This window comes from Apus apus, chromosome 2 (assembly GCF_020740795.1).
Source record: "Apus apus isolate bApuApu2 chromosome 2, bApuApu2.pri.cur, whole genome shotgun sequence".
Lineage (NCBI taxonomy): Eukaryota > Metazoa > Chordata > Aves > Apodiformes > Apodidae > Apus > Apus apus.
In genome coordinates this window covers 83925497-83943430 of record NC_067283.1, presented here as the reverse complement: position 1 = coordinate 83943430, position 17934 = coordinate 83925497, and the positions used below count along the sequence as shown (strand labels likewise).

General features: G+C 38.2%; 1 protein-coding gene across 6 annotated transcripts in view; it reads left to right on the top strand.

The window, feature by feature from the left end:
• Nucleotides 1–17934, top strand: part of TENT4A (terminal nucleotidyltransferase 4A) — a 60394-nt gene that overhangs the window by 22037 nt on the left and 20423 nt on the right. For 5 of the 6 annotated variants that reach the window (XM_051610001.1, XM_051610000.1, XM_051609999.1 and 2 more), the window contains exons 7-10: nt 59–272; nt 7002–7128; nt 14717–14817; nt 15070–15242. In XM_051610001.1, coding sequence (XP_051465961.1) covers nt 59–272; nt 7002–7128; nt 14717–14817; nt 15070–15242 — 615 coding nt within the window. The remainder of the gene's footprint in view (nt 1–58; nt 273–7001; nt 7129–14716; nt 14818–15069; nt 15243–17934) is intronic. The other variant, XM_051610002.1, reaches the window with a different exon arrangement.

Here is a 17934-nt window from a genome sequence, read left to right as displayed (position 1 = left end):
TGTATTATGGTCTGAAAAGCAATAATTTTTAATAATTTACAACTGTTCTGTGTCGCAGCTGCATCCAAGAATTGATGCCAGAAGAGCTGATGAAAACCTTGGAATGCTTCTGATAGAATTTTTTGAACTTTATGGAAGGAATTTTAACTACTTGAAAACTGGTATTAGAATAAAAAATGGAGGTGCCTATATTGCCAAAGAAGAAATTATGAAAGTAATGACTAATGGATACAGACCATCCATGCTATGTATTGAAGATCCTCTCCTGCCTGGTAAGATTGCACACTTCTTGCAATATTCTGGAGCTCTGGCTCAACTTGTGCTCTCACAGCTTACATTAGAGTCCCTAAAGTCTGTCAAATGAGCTAAGAAGCTGCACTGAGAAGAGACTGTTGCTGGTGTCGAGGTACAGTTATGGTGATGGGCTAAGGGATAAGGACATGAAGACTCTCCTGCGTAGGTTGGATTGCAAACAATGCAAGTACATAATGCATTGGAGATTCAGAACTGTGTTGAATGTATAATAAAAATATCTAACAATGCTGAAGGCTGAAGGTCCAGGAAATCCTGGAAGGGTGTTTGTTAGTAGCAACAGCTCTCTGTTGTTCATTATGAGAGAATGAGAATGGAAGGTATATGTAGCTTTTCCCACCTCAATCTGTGGTGCCATACTTCAGGTAAATTACACCATATGGGAAAGAAACACCCCAGGTATGAGGTACCTGTCCTGCAGAGCAGTGCAGTAGAGGCTGCACAGAAGCATGGGTGTACATTCATGGATGTGTAGCAAGGGAGCAGCAGCTGTATTGTGTTTGTGTGAAGAGTGCTTTGCCTAACTGGCTTCTGTGCTGCACACGAACCTTTAGAGGATGCCGGTTAAAGTTGCATGTACTTTTAAAAGTATCTAACTTAAAACTTTTTTCTTTAAGATTTGGTTTTGATTCGGTAACCTTGAAAGTAATCAAGATTAATTTTGGCTGAGCTCCTGAAAAAAAGTTCCAGCTTCATAGTACTCAGTTTGGATTCTGTTTAGACTGTCTGAAGTAGCTGAAATTCCAAAACAGCTTTTTAACAGAGTCACTTTTCAGTTAATTTGGACTTCAGCATTAATATTTCTAGAATGTAATTGGCACTCACACTCCATACTGTCATGTCTTGTGGGTAGACTCCTTATGTACAGCACTTCTAAAGCAAATACCATGGATCAGGAGCTGAAGTCTGGCACTTTTCTAAATACTCAATATACTGAATATTCTTTAGAACAGGTTGTAAGCTAAGATACTCATTTGTCTAACCACATATCTGATATGTTTGTAGAGTTTGTGTCCATCATGACTCTTGCACTTGGCCAGACATCAGTGTGATTTTGCAGAACTTCCATTATGTTACTGAGATTGCCTTCAGTAGCTGTGTACTTTCCTGAAGACCCATTTGAGTAGCAGCATGAGCCACATTTCTTTAGCCTTTGATGTCCTTCAGTTCTGTTCCTTCCTATCAGTTGAGGACTGAAAGAAAAGAAATTACATATACTGCACAATGTTTTAATCGCTGCTTATAGTGCTTTGGGATTTTTCCTTCTTGACTCTTCAGAGAAGAAAAAATAAATAAATTGCAAGTCTGGTAGGGTCTCTGATCTGTTAATCCTAGCATAAATCTTGCAGAAGCAAATAACTACAGTTTAGAAGAAAAATACCTAGTTATATACTGTCAAAGAGTTGACAGGAATTAAATTTTAGATTGAGTTGTATGAGCTGAGATAAGGTGATTCCTACAGGACATAAAGTATTTTGGCAGGGGAGGTGAAAGCTAATGATAACTTGAAGTTACCTGATCACTGTGTCCCACAGGGTATTTTCTGGCATCTGCCACAGAGTTTCAAAACTTGCCTGGTGCAACTAGGAGGAAAATTATATATAACATATAGGATGGCTCTTTGAACCAGATTTCACAAATCCAGCCTCCTTAGATCCAGGGTTAATCACATATTCTTACAGTATCTAAAAGTACCTGTCAAGTGTATGTAGATAATGTCTAGAATTCTGTTAATTAGTTCTGTTACTCTTGTGTCCTAGTACAAAACACTTTTCCAAGGTTTCAGGTCATTGCCCAGTTGACAAGTCATCATCTCTAATTAGCTTATTGTAAGATCCACTCAGTGTCTTAACTCCATAAGGAGAAGTTCCAGTAGTGTGGAGGAGATGGGAAAAAGTTTTTTGGTAGAGTGGGCACAGATGTTTCTTGACCTAAGTTAGCATAAGCTGCTGTAGAGTTTTTCCCTCAAACTTGTTTTTGCACTGAATGCACAAGTTTTTTTTCTGAATGTTTTTTTAGCCTGATCATGGCTTCTCCAAAGTTCTGGTTAAGCCTTAGAGGAAGACATTAAAAGATGATTTCCTAATCCAGAAATCAGCCAAAAAATGCAGGGATGAAAAAGCCTTTCAGTTTGTCAGGATTATCCAAGTAGTGTAAAAGTCTCCCCTGTGAGTGTATGCCCTAGTTCAGCAGTAGATTGCTGAAAGGTATAACTCATAAGTACAGCTTTAAATAGTCTTATAGGGGACAGGATTGAGGGGGATTAGTTCTTAAATTGGGAGAACTGTTTTTTTTCTTCAGTGTGAAGTGGTCAAGTCTGGCTAACAGATAATTTCTGCCGTCAGGAGAATATGATACTTCAGTTCTACCTGCTTAGTACCTTCTATTAGTTCCTAGATTTGGAAGGAACGTGCATCAACCTGTTGTGTTGCTTTTTTGGTGGTAGTGAGTTTTGCTCAGATTCTCTTGGGTGCTGTTAAGGTTCCCTCTGAGATTCTCAAGGAGTGATTTTTGGATGCTAGAGGTTTATAATTTCTGTGATCTGAGAAGCAGGATTCCAGCAAAGATGTCAGGAGTTTGCACCTGAATTGGGAAGCATATTCTAATCTGGATTTGAGATGTCAAGACTGATCTAGCTGGTGATGCATTTTTTAAGTGGTAGTTTATACTTTATCTACATGAATAGCCTAAGTTTCTTAATATTGAGTGTCCTAGGATGGGCTAATGAGATGGAAATTTTCCCCTTTGCATCATCCAAAGAAGGGAGTTTTTACAAACATATTGTAGCTGCCACCATTTAAGCTTCTCAAAGCTGTTATCCAGTCTTTCATGTGTAAAAAAGTGCAAGTATTAGTTCAGGAGAACTGCAAAGCCAGGCACTCAGAAGTCAGTTCAGAGGAGCATGTTGGAGAAAGGTAGGTGATATCATCCTAGAAGAGGTTTGTGTGGAGTTGGTCTAGAAGTATTCTGTCTTGGAAGACGTGACTGGTTGCAGGCAACAAATCTTTAATCTGTGGATGTGAGACAAACTTGGCATTTATTCAGCAGATTGCTGGGGAAGCCTATTATTTTATGTCTTTGTAAATCCAAGTGATTATCAAGGTCCTTCAGACATTTCTGATGCTTAGAATAGGGGTTATTTTGATCTTGGTTCAGAATGGCAGTGGCATAGTAGCTAAATTGCAGTGTAAGACTTGGAGTTCTACCTGTGCTGCTCCCTTCATGAGTGAGGTTGTTTTTCATTCTGAATTGATATGGGCACTAAGAAGCTCTAAACTTTAAATTCAGTATGTTTTCTTTGAAAAAAGACTAACTTGCAGGACTAGTTATGCCTTGTGTTGCTTCTGCATCCTGATAGGACATGTACACAAGAAGTGATTAGATTTGAGATTGGCAACAGCTGTTGGGATTACCTGTTCTAGTCTTAGTGTCTGCCCACATTGCAGCTTTTTGGTATATCCTGTTTGTCATCAGAACCTGAAAATATATGTGTATATGGAATATATGCACTTATAAAAATACGGTGAAATTAGCATCTGAAAGAACCCCTTTGACACTCAATGTTGCAAAAATCTACTTACTACATAGTAGCTTAACATAAATGGATCTGCTTCCATCCAGGCCATGTTCTTAAAACTGCTTCAGGTAGTGGAAGGCTGCCTGTTGGAGTGGCAATACTGATAGCAATGGAGATCTTAGGCACGCTCTTTTAGGGATGCAGGCTTTGTAAGAAAGAATGAGGATTGAATTATACATGAAATCACACATCATTGTGTGTACGTCTCTGAGGATTGACGTCTGATTGTTTTAGAGAGTGAGAGCATTTGGTTTATGTGCTTTGATCACTCTACAGATGCTTAGGTATGTAAGATGTGATCTGCCAATGAGAATGATCACTCAGAAGACAATCTATTCAGGACAGCAAATGCAAATATTAAAAAAGCCAGAAGATCACATATGTTGTTTTCTGGAGTGGGTAGGACCACCTCTATACAGTTCACAGTAGCCCACATGGTAGCTTTGGCATCCATACCTGCTTTTCAGCTGCAGTGCAAATCAAGCTCTGCAGACTGCATAACTGAATAAAATGTGTTTATCCAGATGTTTTTATGAACTAATTATAGGTGCAGAATGAGGCAATCCAGGAACCTAGGCATGCTATGGCATAAGCTATCCCTACTCTGTTCTCAAATCTGCTTCAATCAAGACTCATACACAACTTCCTTGATTATTTAAACTAAACTGCCTGAGTTTGCTGTAAGTGGATTAGGGAAGTGCTGTCTTTTGCTGGCACAACAGTGGAGGTGGCAACAACTGCTGAAAGGAGTAACCAACAATTTTTAGCAGCATTGTCTTCGTTTTGCTGTAGCTTCATGCAGAATGCACATCTAATGTAGCTGTCTTAGGATCAGCTTAGACTAAAGCAATTTGTTTGCCTCTGTATTCTTAATTCCTGTTATGTGAATTTATAGAATGATTTAGGTTGGAAAAGACCCTTGAGTCCAACTGTAGATGGGGTAAAATTTAGTGGTAGGGCTAAAATTTAGTGGTAGGTGCAATTTTGTGTGTTTAGCCACTTGTATATATTCCTTTTCCATATTGCTTCTCAATTCAATTCTCTTCTACATAGATGTTTAGCATGTCTTTATGTGGAACGTGGCATTGTTGCAGGACACAACCATGTGTCCTGCCTCTGGAAAATCCGTCCTGAATTAATCATTGCTTTTGCAGCAGAATTCACATTTTTGTGTTCTGATTTCTTGATTCCTGTAATACCTTGGTCCCTATTCAGCTGCCTTTGGGGTAGGTCCTTTGGGAAGTCCTCTGATACTTTTTAGTACATCTCTGAACTACAGTGTGTTTCCTCCTAGATTCACTGTCCTACGCCTGCATTGGTGTCTGCTTCTACGTCAGGTTAGAGTCCAATTGCATATATGTAATTTAGAAAGAGGCTTCTGTAATTTTGAGCCTAGTACTTGCTGGATACTGCAGTGATGCATTCAGAACAATCACAGAATCAAGCATCATAAAACGATTTGGGTTGGAAGGGACCTTAAAGATCAGCTAGTTCCAACCTCCCTACCATGGGCAGAGACACCTTCTGCTAGACCAGGTTGCTTAAAACCCTGTTCAACGTACTCTTGAACACTTCCAGGGAGGGAGCAGCCACAGGTTACCTGAGCAACCTGTTCCAGTGTCTCACCACCTTCACACTAAAGTATTTAATATCTAATCTAAACGTACCCTTTTTAAGTTTATAGATTACCTCTTGTTCTAACAAGATACTCAGTTACTTCAGTAAACAGGAAGTATTTCTTGATCAGATTTTGACCATATGAAGTATTGAAGAAATTCTGTGTTCCCAGTCTGCTTCCATTGGTATGCTTTTCTGTTCAAGTCACATTATGGTTGGATAATCTTGAAAGACTAAATTCTGTTGTCAAGTAGTAAAGCCAAGGCTGTTTTGTTTTGTTTTGTTTTTTCCGTGGATAACAGACCTCAGCATGTTTTTCTATAATGGCTTGCTGGACAAAATACTGCACCAAGTGAAGGATTCCTCAAAAGTAGAATTCGGCCTCATTGGATTCAGTCCTCCAAAGGGTACATTCTGTCTGTTACCCATCAATTTTCAAAGCATATTTTTCAGTAAAACCTGTTTGTGTTTAAAACCTGATCTGATTTTCAGGCTTAAAATACACATTTTCAGTGGTTCATCCCTTTCCAGTGTTTTCACAGCATTTCAAATGTCATTCTGAAGGAGGAAGCTTTTTACTTTTCTACCTATTGGTAGAATCTATTGGTAGATCTATTCAAGATCTAGTCTGTTTTTTTTAGCTATGCAGTTTGAAGGAAGTTTTCCTTGTGTTTCTTAAATTTAGTGGTGACAATGAACTTTTGGTGTCTGGTGCCAAATATATAAACCAAAAAAACCCCAAGTTTTTCTTCCTGGTAGTGATAACAGTATGTTTCTTGGTGTCAAATAGGAGACCAGTGCTTGTATGCTGTTACTGATACAAAAGCTTTAGCATGTTCTTACCGTCTGCAGTTCCTCACACATGGCACTGGATTTGGAAGGAGTTTTGCTATAAATGTTAGTGATGCTCAAAGAGAGGCAGTCAAGAAGTGCGACTTAACTTGATTAAAAGACAATGCTGTACAAACTTCTGGAATCCTCTGTGACAGGTTTTGACAAACTGGGTTATCCTGTGGAGATAAATAATACATGTGAACTGGTTTATTAATCTGTAGTTTTGATAAGGTTGAGTAGAGGTTAAGATAAGTATACCTGGCCCTATGAAGATAATGTCATTGCGCAAGTGGAATTTTAAGCTGAGTTTGGCCTGCAGAAGCTTTACTGGTAAGTGAGATATGATGATTTAAGCTTGGTAGGTTCCTCTTAAAGACAGCTACAAACACCTTTGAGCTGATCTGTATTCTCTGTTTGTTTCAGATGCGGGTACGTCAATATTTTAAAACTGGTAAATTAAATGCATAATGTTAAGTGCCAATCCTGAGGTTAGCTTCTACTGAGATAGGCACACTTAGTTGTTCTCAATATGAGTAGGATGGGCTAACCAACTTAAACAGAGTTAAGCTGTGTTTTTAAGGCTTCTGAGCTTTAAGTATAAATAATTTTCTGGTTATTGATATTAAAAAAAGATGATCTGATGACTGTCACATTATTTCAGGAAACGACGTTGGCAGAAGTTCTTACGGTGCCATGCAAGTCAAACAAGTTTTTGATTATGCCTACATTGTTCTTAGCCATGCAGTATCACCACTTGCAAGATCATATCCAAATAGAGATTCTGAGAGGTAATTAGTCCACTTTTTGAATATACATTTGTCTGTGTAATCAATTAGGAATGTTTGGTTCTAAATCGATAAAAGAAATATTGTTGTTTATTGTTTAACTGCAGCTGTATTGAAATTTGCCCAGAAATTTAGGTGGCCCAGTGGTATGAGAGTGTAATATCTCAATGTGCAGCCTTGAAATGAAGACAGTATGCGTTCAGGATGAGTCCAATGTGAGGTTCTCTTAGTGTGAAAGGGAGCAAGAAGATAATTGGTCTTTCCTCAACATTCTGCTTAAAGTATTTAAAAGGAAGTTCTGCTGGTTTAATGCTTTTTATGATGTATGTCTGTATGCCACTACTATGGCAGAAATAAATGTGTGTGATCAAAGTGCTTGTTTAGACAAAATTAGATAACAAGCCTAGAAATTTCCCTAGTTTCGTTAACACTTGGCCCCATAAGATGTTTTAGAAGACTTGATATGTAATTAAGCTGTTAAAAGAATCAGTTCAGTTTGGCCATAGTATCAGAACTGCCATTAAAAGTAGCATACTTCTACAAATGCCATTTTTAATGCAGTTTTTTGTCTTTCACAGAAGCACTGTACAGCTCATACTTTCTTGCCACTCACCTTTGCAGGTTTTCTGTTTTTTTGAAAGAGGGAAAAGAAAGAAAGTTCTTGTATCTATTCTAGCATCTGTTACTCTAATCCTCATTATTAATGTGGGGCTAGATCAGGGGACATCTTTTCCCTGAAACTTTCCTAGAATCCAAATGGCTTTGAGCTTCGCTGCTAATTAGAGGAAAGGATGGCTATAAGAAGTCACATAAGCCATCTAGATAAAATTCCAAACTCTAGCCAAGCTGTTAACTTCCAGCATTAATGTCACTGGAAGGTGAAATAGTTCTGTAGTGAATTTACCACAAACCAGATGCAGTGTTTCACTTGTGGATTTAAAAATGACTATTTTATGTTTTCTGTGGTATTAAATTCACAAAAGTATAGACTATATTTGTGCTTGTGATGAAGGTACAGGAAGAGTGGTAAGGTGTAACACACTGACATCTGAGGCTGCTGTTTTAAGATAGCTTAAAGATATATCTGTTAAATGTGTGCTGGTTGGCAATTTTGTTGCTGAATGAAACTTCATTCTTCGAAGTATAGATAGAACAGCTTAGGGATTCCTGAAGTTTTGCTTGTGTCTTGGGTCCTGGCCTTCATTAACTTCTCTGTTGTTCACTGAGGAATGTAGTAATTCTCTTATGAGATACCTGTATTTATTACAGACATCAAACAGTATTTTTGTAAATGAATTTAATGGAAGCTTCATGTCAGTAATACGTGAAGTTCATATATACACTTCTTAATTTAGGAAGATGTTTGAATTTTGTCACAACTTCAAACCTGGGGAGAAGTCGCAGCAGTGGTGTGTTCAGGTGTCATATATCTGACCTTTATTTCTGCTGGTTGTGGCTGTGCCAGTGATGTCTGAGTCTCAGAACCTGTTGTGCTAGTAGCTTGCCATTCTGTCAAGTGGAGTGGTGTTGTGAGAGCAGCAGCATTCAGCAAAGTCCTGTATGCAGGCAGTTCCCCCAACTCCAGTCTTGTCAGTGCCAAAGGACCTGTAGGTGGACGATGAGCTGTATGGTGGCAGGTTTGTCGCAGAACCTCAGCAGCGGTCGATGTTCGGTCTCAGGTTTTAGTTAAAACTGATGTGCTTGGGCAATCCTGGTATATTTCAGATCCTTTTTCCATCTGTTAGGCAGAGAGGTCCAGGCTCTGTATAGACATTTTTGGGGGCCTGCCCTAATGCCATAGCCACCAGGAGCCCTTTATCCTGAGCAGTTTTTCCCCCTCACTTTTCTAAGCTTGTTAGTGGTAGGTTAAACTGTAAACAGTGGGATTGCTTAAACAGTCGTGGCTAGCTGTTTGACGTTCTACTAGAAGGATCAACAAAGACTATATGAAAAGCACTTGAAAGGGTAGAAACTTGTAGGAGGCTGAACCCCACAGGCTGACTTGGGTTTATTCAGTTTTGTTGTGATTTGGACTAGTTGTCCCCCAAGTTGAACGGTTTGTTCATGGCTTTGAATTCATGTCAGCTCTTTCCAGGGAAAATTTCTATGTACAGAGTACTATTTTATAGATGACAATCTTAGTATATTTCAGATCTTTCTGGGTGGTCATTGTTACTTCTCTTTTTCAGAGTAATTCCAAGTTAAAGGAGCACAAGCCTATGCTAATTGAAGGCTTTCTAGTAAGCTGCTGCTTCTAAGATTCCCAGTGTGGAAAAAAAAGTCAGATTTTGGTCCTTCAGCATAGGTCTTTTTTTTGCCCATGTTCTGTAGTAACAAGTCTCTTTGAATAGTAATGGATAGATTCAAATAATTCTTACCAGCATCTCTGTTAAAGCTTCCAAATATAGTATCTGGAGTATATGGGAGTTGAAAGCTATCTTCTGAGTGGAAACAGTACTGAAAGTAATTCTTACAGCTACAGAAATTACTTTAACGTTGTTTTGTCCTCAGTCAATCTTACCCATCCTCTTTAAGGAATGGTTCGGGAGAGATTGATAGTTCAGTAGATTGTGTTAGAGCAAGCAGATTCCTATCATCTCGGAAGGAGTGGTTTTCCTGGCAGGAAGTGAGGAGACTGATCCTTTTAAAATCTGTATAGCTTGTACTCAAGGTCAGATTTGGTGTTGTGACTTCAGCCAAGGTGATCAAAAATTGATTGATTTCTTAATATCTGAGGCCATGGGGACATGAGTCTAGTTGTAAAGTATGGTTACAGGCAGGACACCTCCTGTTCAAGGATCAGTGTTGGTATGTGCTTCGAACAGCTTTAGTATGGTCTTTGGTCATAGCCTGTCTCTAGAGAAGAGTGTGTTGTCTTAAGTGAGCTAACAAAGTCTGCAAGGACTGCTATTTTCATAGAATTGTTTTGGTTGGAAAAGCATTTTGAGATCATGAAGTCCAACTGTTAACCTAACACTTCCAAGCCCACCGTAAAAATGTGTCCCAAAGTACCATACCTAAGTGTCTATTAAATACCTTCAGGGTTAGTGACTCAACCACCTCCCTGGGCAGCCTGTTTCAGTGTATAACAACCCCTTCAGTACAGAAATTTTTCTTAATATCCATTCTAAATCTTCCCTGGCATTACCTGAGGCCATTTCTTTTTGTTCTGTTACTTGTTATTTGAGAGAAAAGGCTGACCCTCACCCTGTGACAGGCTCCTTTCAGGTAGTTGCAGAGTCTCATACTCGTAGGTGTACCTTCAGCCTCCTTTTCTCCAGGCTAAACAGTTCCCTCACCTGCTCCTTGTAAAACTTGTTCTTTAGACTCTTCACCAGCTTAGCTGCTGCTCTTTGGACAGAGTTTCAAGTTAGTGACCACTTTTGTAGTTTTATTCTGTTTCTTGATAAACCATAAGTAACCTTAGGTGTTTGGCAACAAGCACTTCTTCATTGATTCATGTTCTTTGAAACAGTGGACTAGCTGTTAACTTCCCTGCCAGTGGTCTCTCAAATAAGGTGCAATTTCACATTATATTTTGTGTAGCCTGACTATCTCTGGACTATCTCCTGTCAGCTGCTTTTTCTTCCTTCTCAGTCTGTATATTCATGACTCTTGCCTTGGATCAGATCTAGTGATCCTGCAGTCAGAAGGTGAGTCAGATGAACTCTCGTCTGAAAACAAATACATCAAGACTCTTGTAATGTTGAGAATTTGATCCAGCTTCTGGCTGCAAGATGGGCAGATCAGGAGCAAGGGAAGTAGCAGGAGCTTACATTTTGGGGAAGACAGTGTTGTTGTACCATTTGACAGGCATAAGTTATGCTGATCTGGATGTGACAAAGGCGCATCCTTAGTTTAATACATGTCTGTAAATTTGGATATTTGCTTACATATTGGCCTGTCACGTGGTTCAGATATGAATGTGTGCCCAGACTGCATCTCTAAACAGCAGTGTAGCCGTATTTGGGAGGCAGATGAAGTACTGAAATGAGGAATGGAAGACTGGTTCTGCTGTGATGCGCCTTTCTAGTAGAACTAAGTCTTCTGAAACCTTACTTCAGTTCCTAGAGTTGCAGGTTGATAATGGGTTTTTCCTTATTGGTGCCAGACATGTGGTGCAAGTAGATGAGAGAAAGGGACTGTCAAGCCAACAGGCTGGAGTTGAGAGTTTGAGGAAATTTTGGCAGGGTTTTGCTACCGCATGTCTGGAGTTATTGTTTCCAGATGATAATCTTCAAAACAACAATAGGCTTGGCTATGTATAAAGTAATCCTTGCATGTCTGTTCTTGGAAGCTGTTTGATCCCTTCCTAGTGAACAGTTCAAATGATTTAACTGCTGAAAGGTTGGGTTTGGATTGCCCCTGGTTGGCCAAGATAGCTATGGGAGCAGTCAAAGGGAATGTCAGATTCGCCTGCTAGATCTGCTGACACAGAAGGCAGAAATGTATGATCTGAAACAGTCCTTACTTTGCTTCATATCTTGAATGGTGGATGGCTGTAACTAGAATGGATGCTGCCTCTTAAAAGATAACAGCAATATAAGTTTTCCTACAAAGTATTTGTCTGGGTAAAAGATTTAGGGTTTTTTTGGTTGTTATGCTCAAGCAGATCCTTCTCAGGTGTTTGGTTTTTTTTCCCCTTTTAATACTATGGTATAATTCATAAGTTTAAGGCCTACAGGACAGTAATTTTGTTCTTTCATAGGCCTGTTGATTTTTCCTGCTCTAATACTTGTTCATGTGTAGCTTGGCTGGAGCCTTAGATATTTGATTTTACTGCATCTTATTTCAGCAATCTGAGCCTTTTAAGAGTAATTTTAAGATTTATTTGCACCATAATTGTGCTGTAATGAAAGCGTCCCTGTGGAATTAGGGCTTGCAGTGTGTAAAAAGAGAAGCTTCTAAGCTCTTCTCATAAAATAAACTAGGTATGTAAATGGCATATTCTTGGTTTTACTGTATGATAATATTAAGAGAAAAACCCTAAAGGGGCATTTTCATAGGAGAGCTGTCTAATTTTATGAATCAGTTCACTGTGTTTTTATCACATCTTTCAAAGAAGCATCTTTGAAAAGTTGTGGGAGTGTAGAAATTTGTAAAAATTCTGTCCTCAGCCAAAAAAATAATCCCCAAAGCTTTAAGTTTCCTCCTACTAAAGGCAAGGCAGATTTCAATGGTGGTGTTTTGTGGGTTGTTTTTTTTGTTCCTAATGCTTCCTTTTCAGTGTTGAGAACAGATATAAGCACAGTTTTTAAATGTTTATTTTAAAAAGTTGTTCTCTGATCCTATGAGATTTCTTGAGTTCCATATATACGAAGTGGTGTTTTTGAGAGCAGTATCTAGTTTGGTAACGCTTGCTTCCTCTTTCTTTGCTGCTATAATAAGTATATGGCAGCATAGCCTTAATCACCCTTCAGTTTCTGATGTCTTGTAATGAATGTTTTCAATTTTGGCATGCGAGCAATATAGCAATGATCTGCCTTTCAACCTGATAAATTAATAGATTTCTTTTTTCCTACCTTTCTACTGAAAATGAGAGTCTGAGGCTTTGGTCTCTATTCTCTGTGAAAGAAGCAAGTGAGAGAAGAGATTCCTAGGTTCTGTATGTGCAACTCTGTCATAGTTGGTGTAGCAGTAGTTTCACCCTTTATATCTATTTGATTAGTCACTGAGGCTGATAAAAATGTCATCCTATATAATTTCCTTTTGGTATATGAAAGCATGAATACTGATTTGCTTCTGGAAAAATACTCCAAGAATCTTCAGACCTGACAAACTCCATAGCAGCTTGTGTTATTCAGTCCATGTTCATGTTCTGGTTCTAAGACCACAGCTGGTAATAATTGTGAAATTTATAGGTTATCCTGAAGTAAAAGTTCAAATCTCTCTGAAGGCATTCTCAGATTAAACTTTTTAGCCGCAAGATGTCTTCCTCTGTCCCAGTGCTGAAGAGGCCCACCATGTGTGTATGTCGGAGTCCCATACTGGCATTGCTGTCTTGGGAGCTCCAACTTCAGGATCACAGCTGATTCTTTGCAGTGTTGGTCATCTCTGTCTTCATTCTGTCTCCCTTGGCTTAACTTTCTTTTTGAGACTGAGAAACCAGAATTTGAGTATTTAAAATGCCTTTACAACATGGAAATGAACACTGACAAAATACTACCCTCTGTTTTATTTTTTCCTTTCTTAATGTGCTCCATTTAGCTATTGAATTGTTATTTCCAAAGCCAGATCTATAATTTCCAAATTATAAGATCTTTAGTTGCCGTGTGATGACAATCATGCCTTTAATTCTGCATGTAAATGTCACGATTTTATTTTCCACATGCATAATTTTATCCACATTACATAAACAGAATGATGGATGACATTAATTCTGTCCCAAGTCCTTTCTGCAGCTATTGGACTTGTAACTTAAATTATTATATTAGGTTCAATGTTGGCTTAGAATGCTGGTTTGCCATTTTCAGTAATAACACACTATAAAGTTGGAAGACTAAACATGAAATCTGTGGTATTTGATCTTGCATGAAATAGTCATCCCTAAGCCAATAGGAGAATTACTGCTCCTTTTTAAAGTGTTACAATGAAATGACCTAATAAAGATAGTGTAAATACATTTAGGCTATGCATGTCCTCCCTTCCTATTATACACCTAAACAAAAAGAAAATTCCCATACAGGTACAATGTAATTTTATGATGTGAAATACAAAATAAGCTTTATTGTAGCCTTTGAAGCTTTTAAAAAATAACGTTACCTTCTCCATTTTTATACAATATTCAGTACTTCATGTACCTTTATAGTTAGTGTTTCAGCCACTAGTCCCTGATAAAAGGAAAGCTGAAAGTTTAGATCTCAAACAAGTACACAACTCCTGCTCAAAAAGCATAATTCAACCAGCTGAATGCTGGGAAAGGATGTTGGAAAAATTACTTCATACTTGATAACTAGTCACTGTTCAGCAGGACCAGATAGGCTTTTTCTCTGAACCAACTACTGTTACAAATTTTTTAAAAATTGTAACTTATTCTGGACTTGGAGCCAGTCTGTTCCCTGTTTCCACTACCTCACGATCCATGGTACTTCCTTTATAATTTGGGGGATCTTGCACCTTTTAAGTTGTATTGTAAATTTGTAAGGAAGGACTAGTGAAGGTCTGTCTTCAGCATGAAGGTCAGCAAGAGGGTTGAGATCAGTATCTTCAGTGCATCCGATAACTGTTCTAATCCAGATTCTGTGGAAAATTTTATATAAAGAGAAATTCAAGAGTCTATGTATTGTTTTTATCCAGTACACTGGTATCTGCATGTATATTCTTGATAATTAAAGATGCACTCCATTTAGAACTAAAAATTTTACCTACCTGTCAGTGTTTGCATGTTAGTATGTTAGAAGATGAAGTAATAATTTAAAAACTGAGATGCTTCGGTGGATTAAACAGTATGCTAATGAAATAGAAGTTCAAAAGGATTCTTTGAGTAGGGATCTCTTAAACTGACTTTTAGCGTAATTGATTGCTTGTCGAAATGCTTGCAAATATGTAACCAACAGTCTTTGTTTAATACTTAATTGAAAAATTTTTTTAGCACATTAGGTAGAATCATCAAAGTGACCCAAGAAGTGATTGACTACAGGGCCTGGATTAAAAAGAAGTGGGGGAGCAAAATTAATTTATCACCTGAACTTGGTAGGTATAGCAGGACTCTTTAAAACAAACTTTTTTTTTTCTTGAATTTGATGTAATTCAAAATGGTCATGCCTTGAAATTAATCACTTTCAGGTACATAGGAAAAAATAAAAGGATTTTAAGACTTTTTAACCTGCTGTGAGTTTTGAGTCTGTTTTTCAGTTAGCTTTTTAAACTGCAGGTCTTCGTAGGCTTCAAGGCCCATGTGTTTGTGTTCTGTGCTGTTAAATGATGTTTGTTTTCTGTTAACAGATAATAGGTTGAAAATGAGAGACCCGATAGCTCCGTGCAATGGAGAACAGCAACAGAACAGAGACTCTGAACCACCTTACAACCAACGCTTGGCTTTGTCATTGACTAGTACACAACAGTTATCCTCTGGCTCATCTGCCTCTTCTGTATCATCACTCTCCAGCAGTGACATTGTAAGCTTTTTCTTTTAATGGGTTCAACTAATAAGATGCAGGGTTTATCATACTCCTTTAAGTCTCAGCTGATACAACAGAAATTAATCTGATACTATCCGTAAACAGCTACAGCAAATTAATGGCTTGCCTTGCTCAGAAAAATTACTGAAATAAAATATTTTTCCATTAACTTAAATAGGTCTTAATTCCATCTTAATTTTTTTTTACTCTTTGTGGTGGTAGTTAGGTGTAATAAAATGTAAAAACCCAAGTTAACAGTTGCTAACTGGAAGAGTAGAAATATTTCTTCATAAATATTCCCATGAAGCTGAAATAGTACATTGTCAAATTCTGCTCCTTTTTTCCCACACCCCAAATTTGACGGGAACATCATGTCATTCTTTGAAGGTGAATAATATAATGTAATGGGGCCCTCGTGTGTCAAGTTTTGCTTGTCAGCTTCCTTTTTTGAAAGTGCCATTTTGAAAGTAATTGCTGGGCTCTCTTTTATCTTCCTGGGGGAGACAACTGTAGCTTCTTTAGGTATGTTCCCAGACTCGTAAGAGTCTATAAGGTGGGTTTTTTGGGTATGGAGTTAACACAGAATCGGCCAGTGCAGATTATAAAGCACAAAATCGCATTGCATGGCGTGAGGTGCTCGTTATAAATCTACTGAAGCATTCTGAGCTAGGTAGAAGGATTGACTGGAGCAAGATGTAATATCCAGTTCACTATGATGGTGAGTAACTGGATGATGCCAAGAGAGGTTCAAGTACCTGTTTCTCGACTGCTTTCAAAAACTAGTCAGATATGGAATTAAAAGTTATGAATTGCATTCAATAAGAATTTGATAACTTTTGAGGGGCAAATACATTTTTATATGTTCTGGTTACTTCCTGTAATTCCTTTCCACTTAAGAATTTTCTGTGTTGAATTGTCTTTTCACTCCACCTCCAGTAAATATGGTAAATGCTTTAGTTATACTGTCTGGCTTACTGAAAAAAGAACAGCATGATGCTTTCCAGTGGTACTGCTAGCCACACTCCTGGTTTGAGTATGTTGGTGAGAAAGATATTGCTGTAATAAGTTTTATGAGAAAATGCAAGTATTTACATAATATTGTGCATTCCCAATATGATTGGTGGCAAGTGGTTGTGACCTTCCCTTAGTCCCTTTTTTTCCTGACCTTGAAGATGAAACTTCATTGTCTGATGCCAGAGAAATTAATGAAAAGTGAAAAGGAAGCTCTCAACAAGAAAGACCTGCAGGCTGTTTGGACATCCAAAAAGTGAATGGAAACGCTACCCGTTTTAGCGGACTAAAAGGCCTTGTGCCTATGTGCTTGTGACAGACCTTAGCTTAAGCCCTGGTCATTGTTTGTTATTATGTTCTTAGTAGACTGCCAGCAAGGTATTTTAATTTGGAATGGCTTCTGACAAATAATTTAATTTCATCCTCCTGACACTTGGATATGTGAGGATGAGACAGTTCTGGTGGAGAACTGCACCTGATTCAGGAAGAGAAGTCTGTTCTGGAGTCAGAGGCTATTTGTGTTGTACACAGGTTCCAACAAATGAACATCTAGCATGTGTGACAACTGGTACTTGTGCCAAAACTTCTAGTGCTCAGCAAATGGGTGCAGTGAACTTTGGTATTAGTTTCAGAAAAGTGGATATGAATATGATGCATCTTGTCACTGTAGAGTTATATGGAGTATTAGCTCTAATCCTGTGGAAGGATTGTTCTTTAGGAATGATTCTGTATTCATTTAAAGTCAAATCTTCTGAACTTCTCTGATACTGAAGACTGAAAACAAGTTACAGATTATAAAGGAAATGCAGGAGACAGAGATATTCCAGAATGATAGTTTGCTGATCTCTTAGCAATAATCAAGGTTTTATTTTAATAGTAAAATATTCCTCCCTACTATGGCACTGTTAATCTTGAGTGCAACATCTGTGTCTCTTTCTGGAGATGTATTTTGTGTGACTGCAGAATATCTTTTGCTGTGTATCAGCTACAAGATACTAGCTGTCAAATTATAGAGACTTGATAGTGTATTTGCTTTTCAATGTACTGCTAAAATTTCAGTGGTAATAGTGATCAGCTACACCTTGACCTTTCTGTGATTTGACTACCAACATAATAGACATCAATGTACATATGTCTGCGAAGAGGAAATAGGCTTGGCAACTTGTGACTTTACTTGGTCATATTGCCCCTCTCTGAACTTCATAGAAGCATTTTGGTTGGAAAAGACCTTAAAGATTGTAAAGTCCAACCTTTAACACAGCACTGCCAGGTACACCACTAAACCATGTTGCTAAGCACCACATCTATATGTTTATTGAGGGTTAAATATTGCATCCAGGCATTCTAGCACAGAGGAAGCTGTGTTCTGAAGTCATCACCTCGCTGTACTCCAGCCATAAGTCTGGAGGCCTTGCAATTTGTCAATATGTCCTGGCAGCAATATTGGCAATATAAGTTAAATATTCAAGCATTATCAAAGCAGTGCAGCATCACTCATTGGCATTCTGGAATTTTTATTAAACACTGTAGTTTAACAGTTGGCTGTAGCACTAGTTAGTTTAATTGGTTGTAGCACAGCATCCTGTACTGTTTTTAAAGATTTGCTTCACTGAAGTTCTGGCAGCATTACAGGTTTTGCCTCATTCTGTAAATATGGCTCAGCAGCTGAACAGACAAG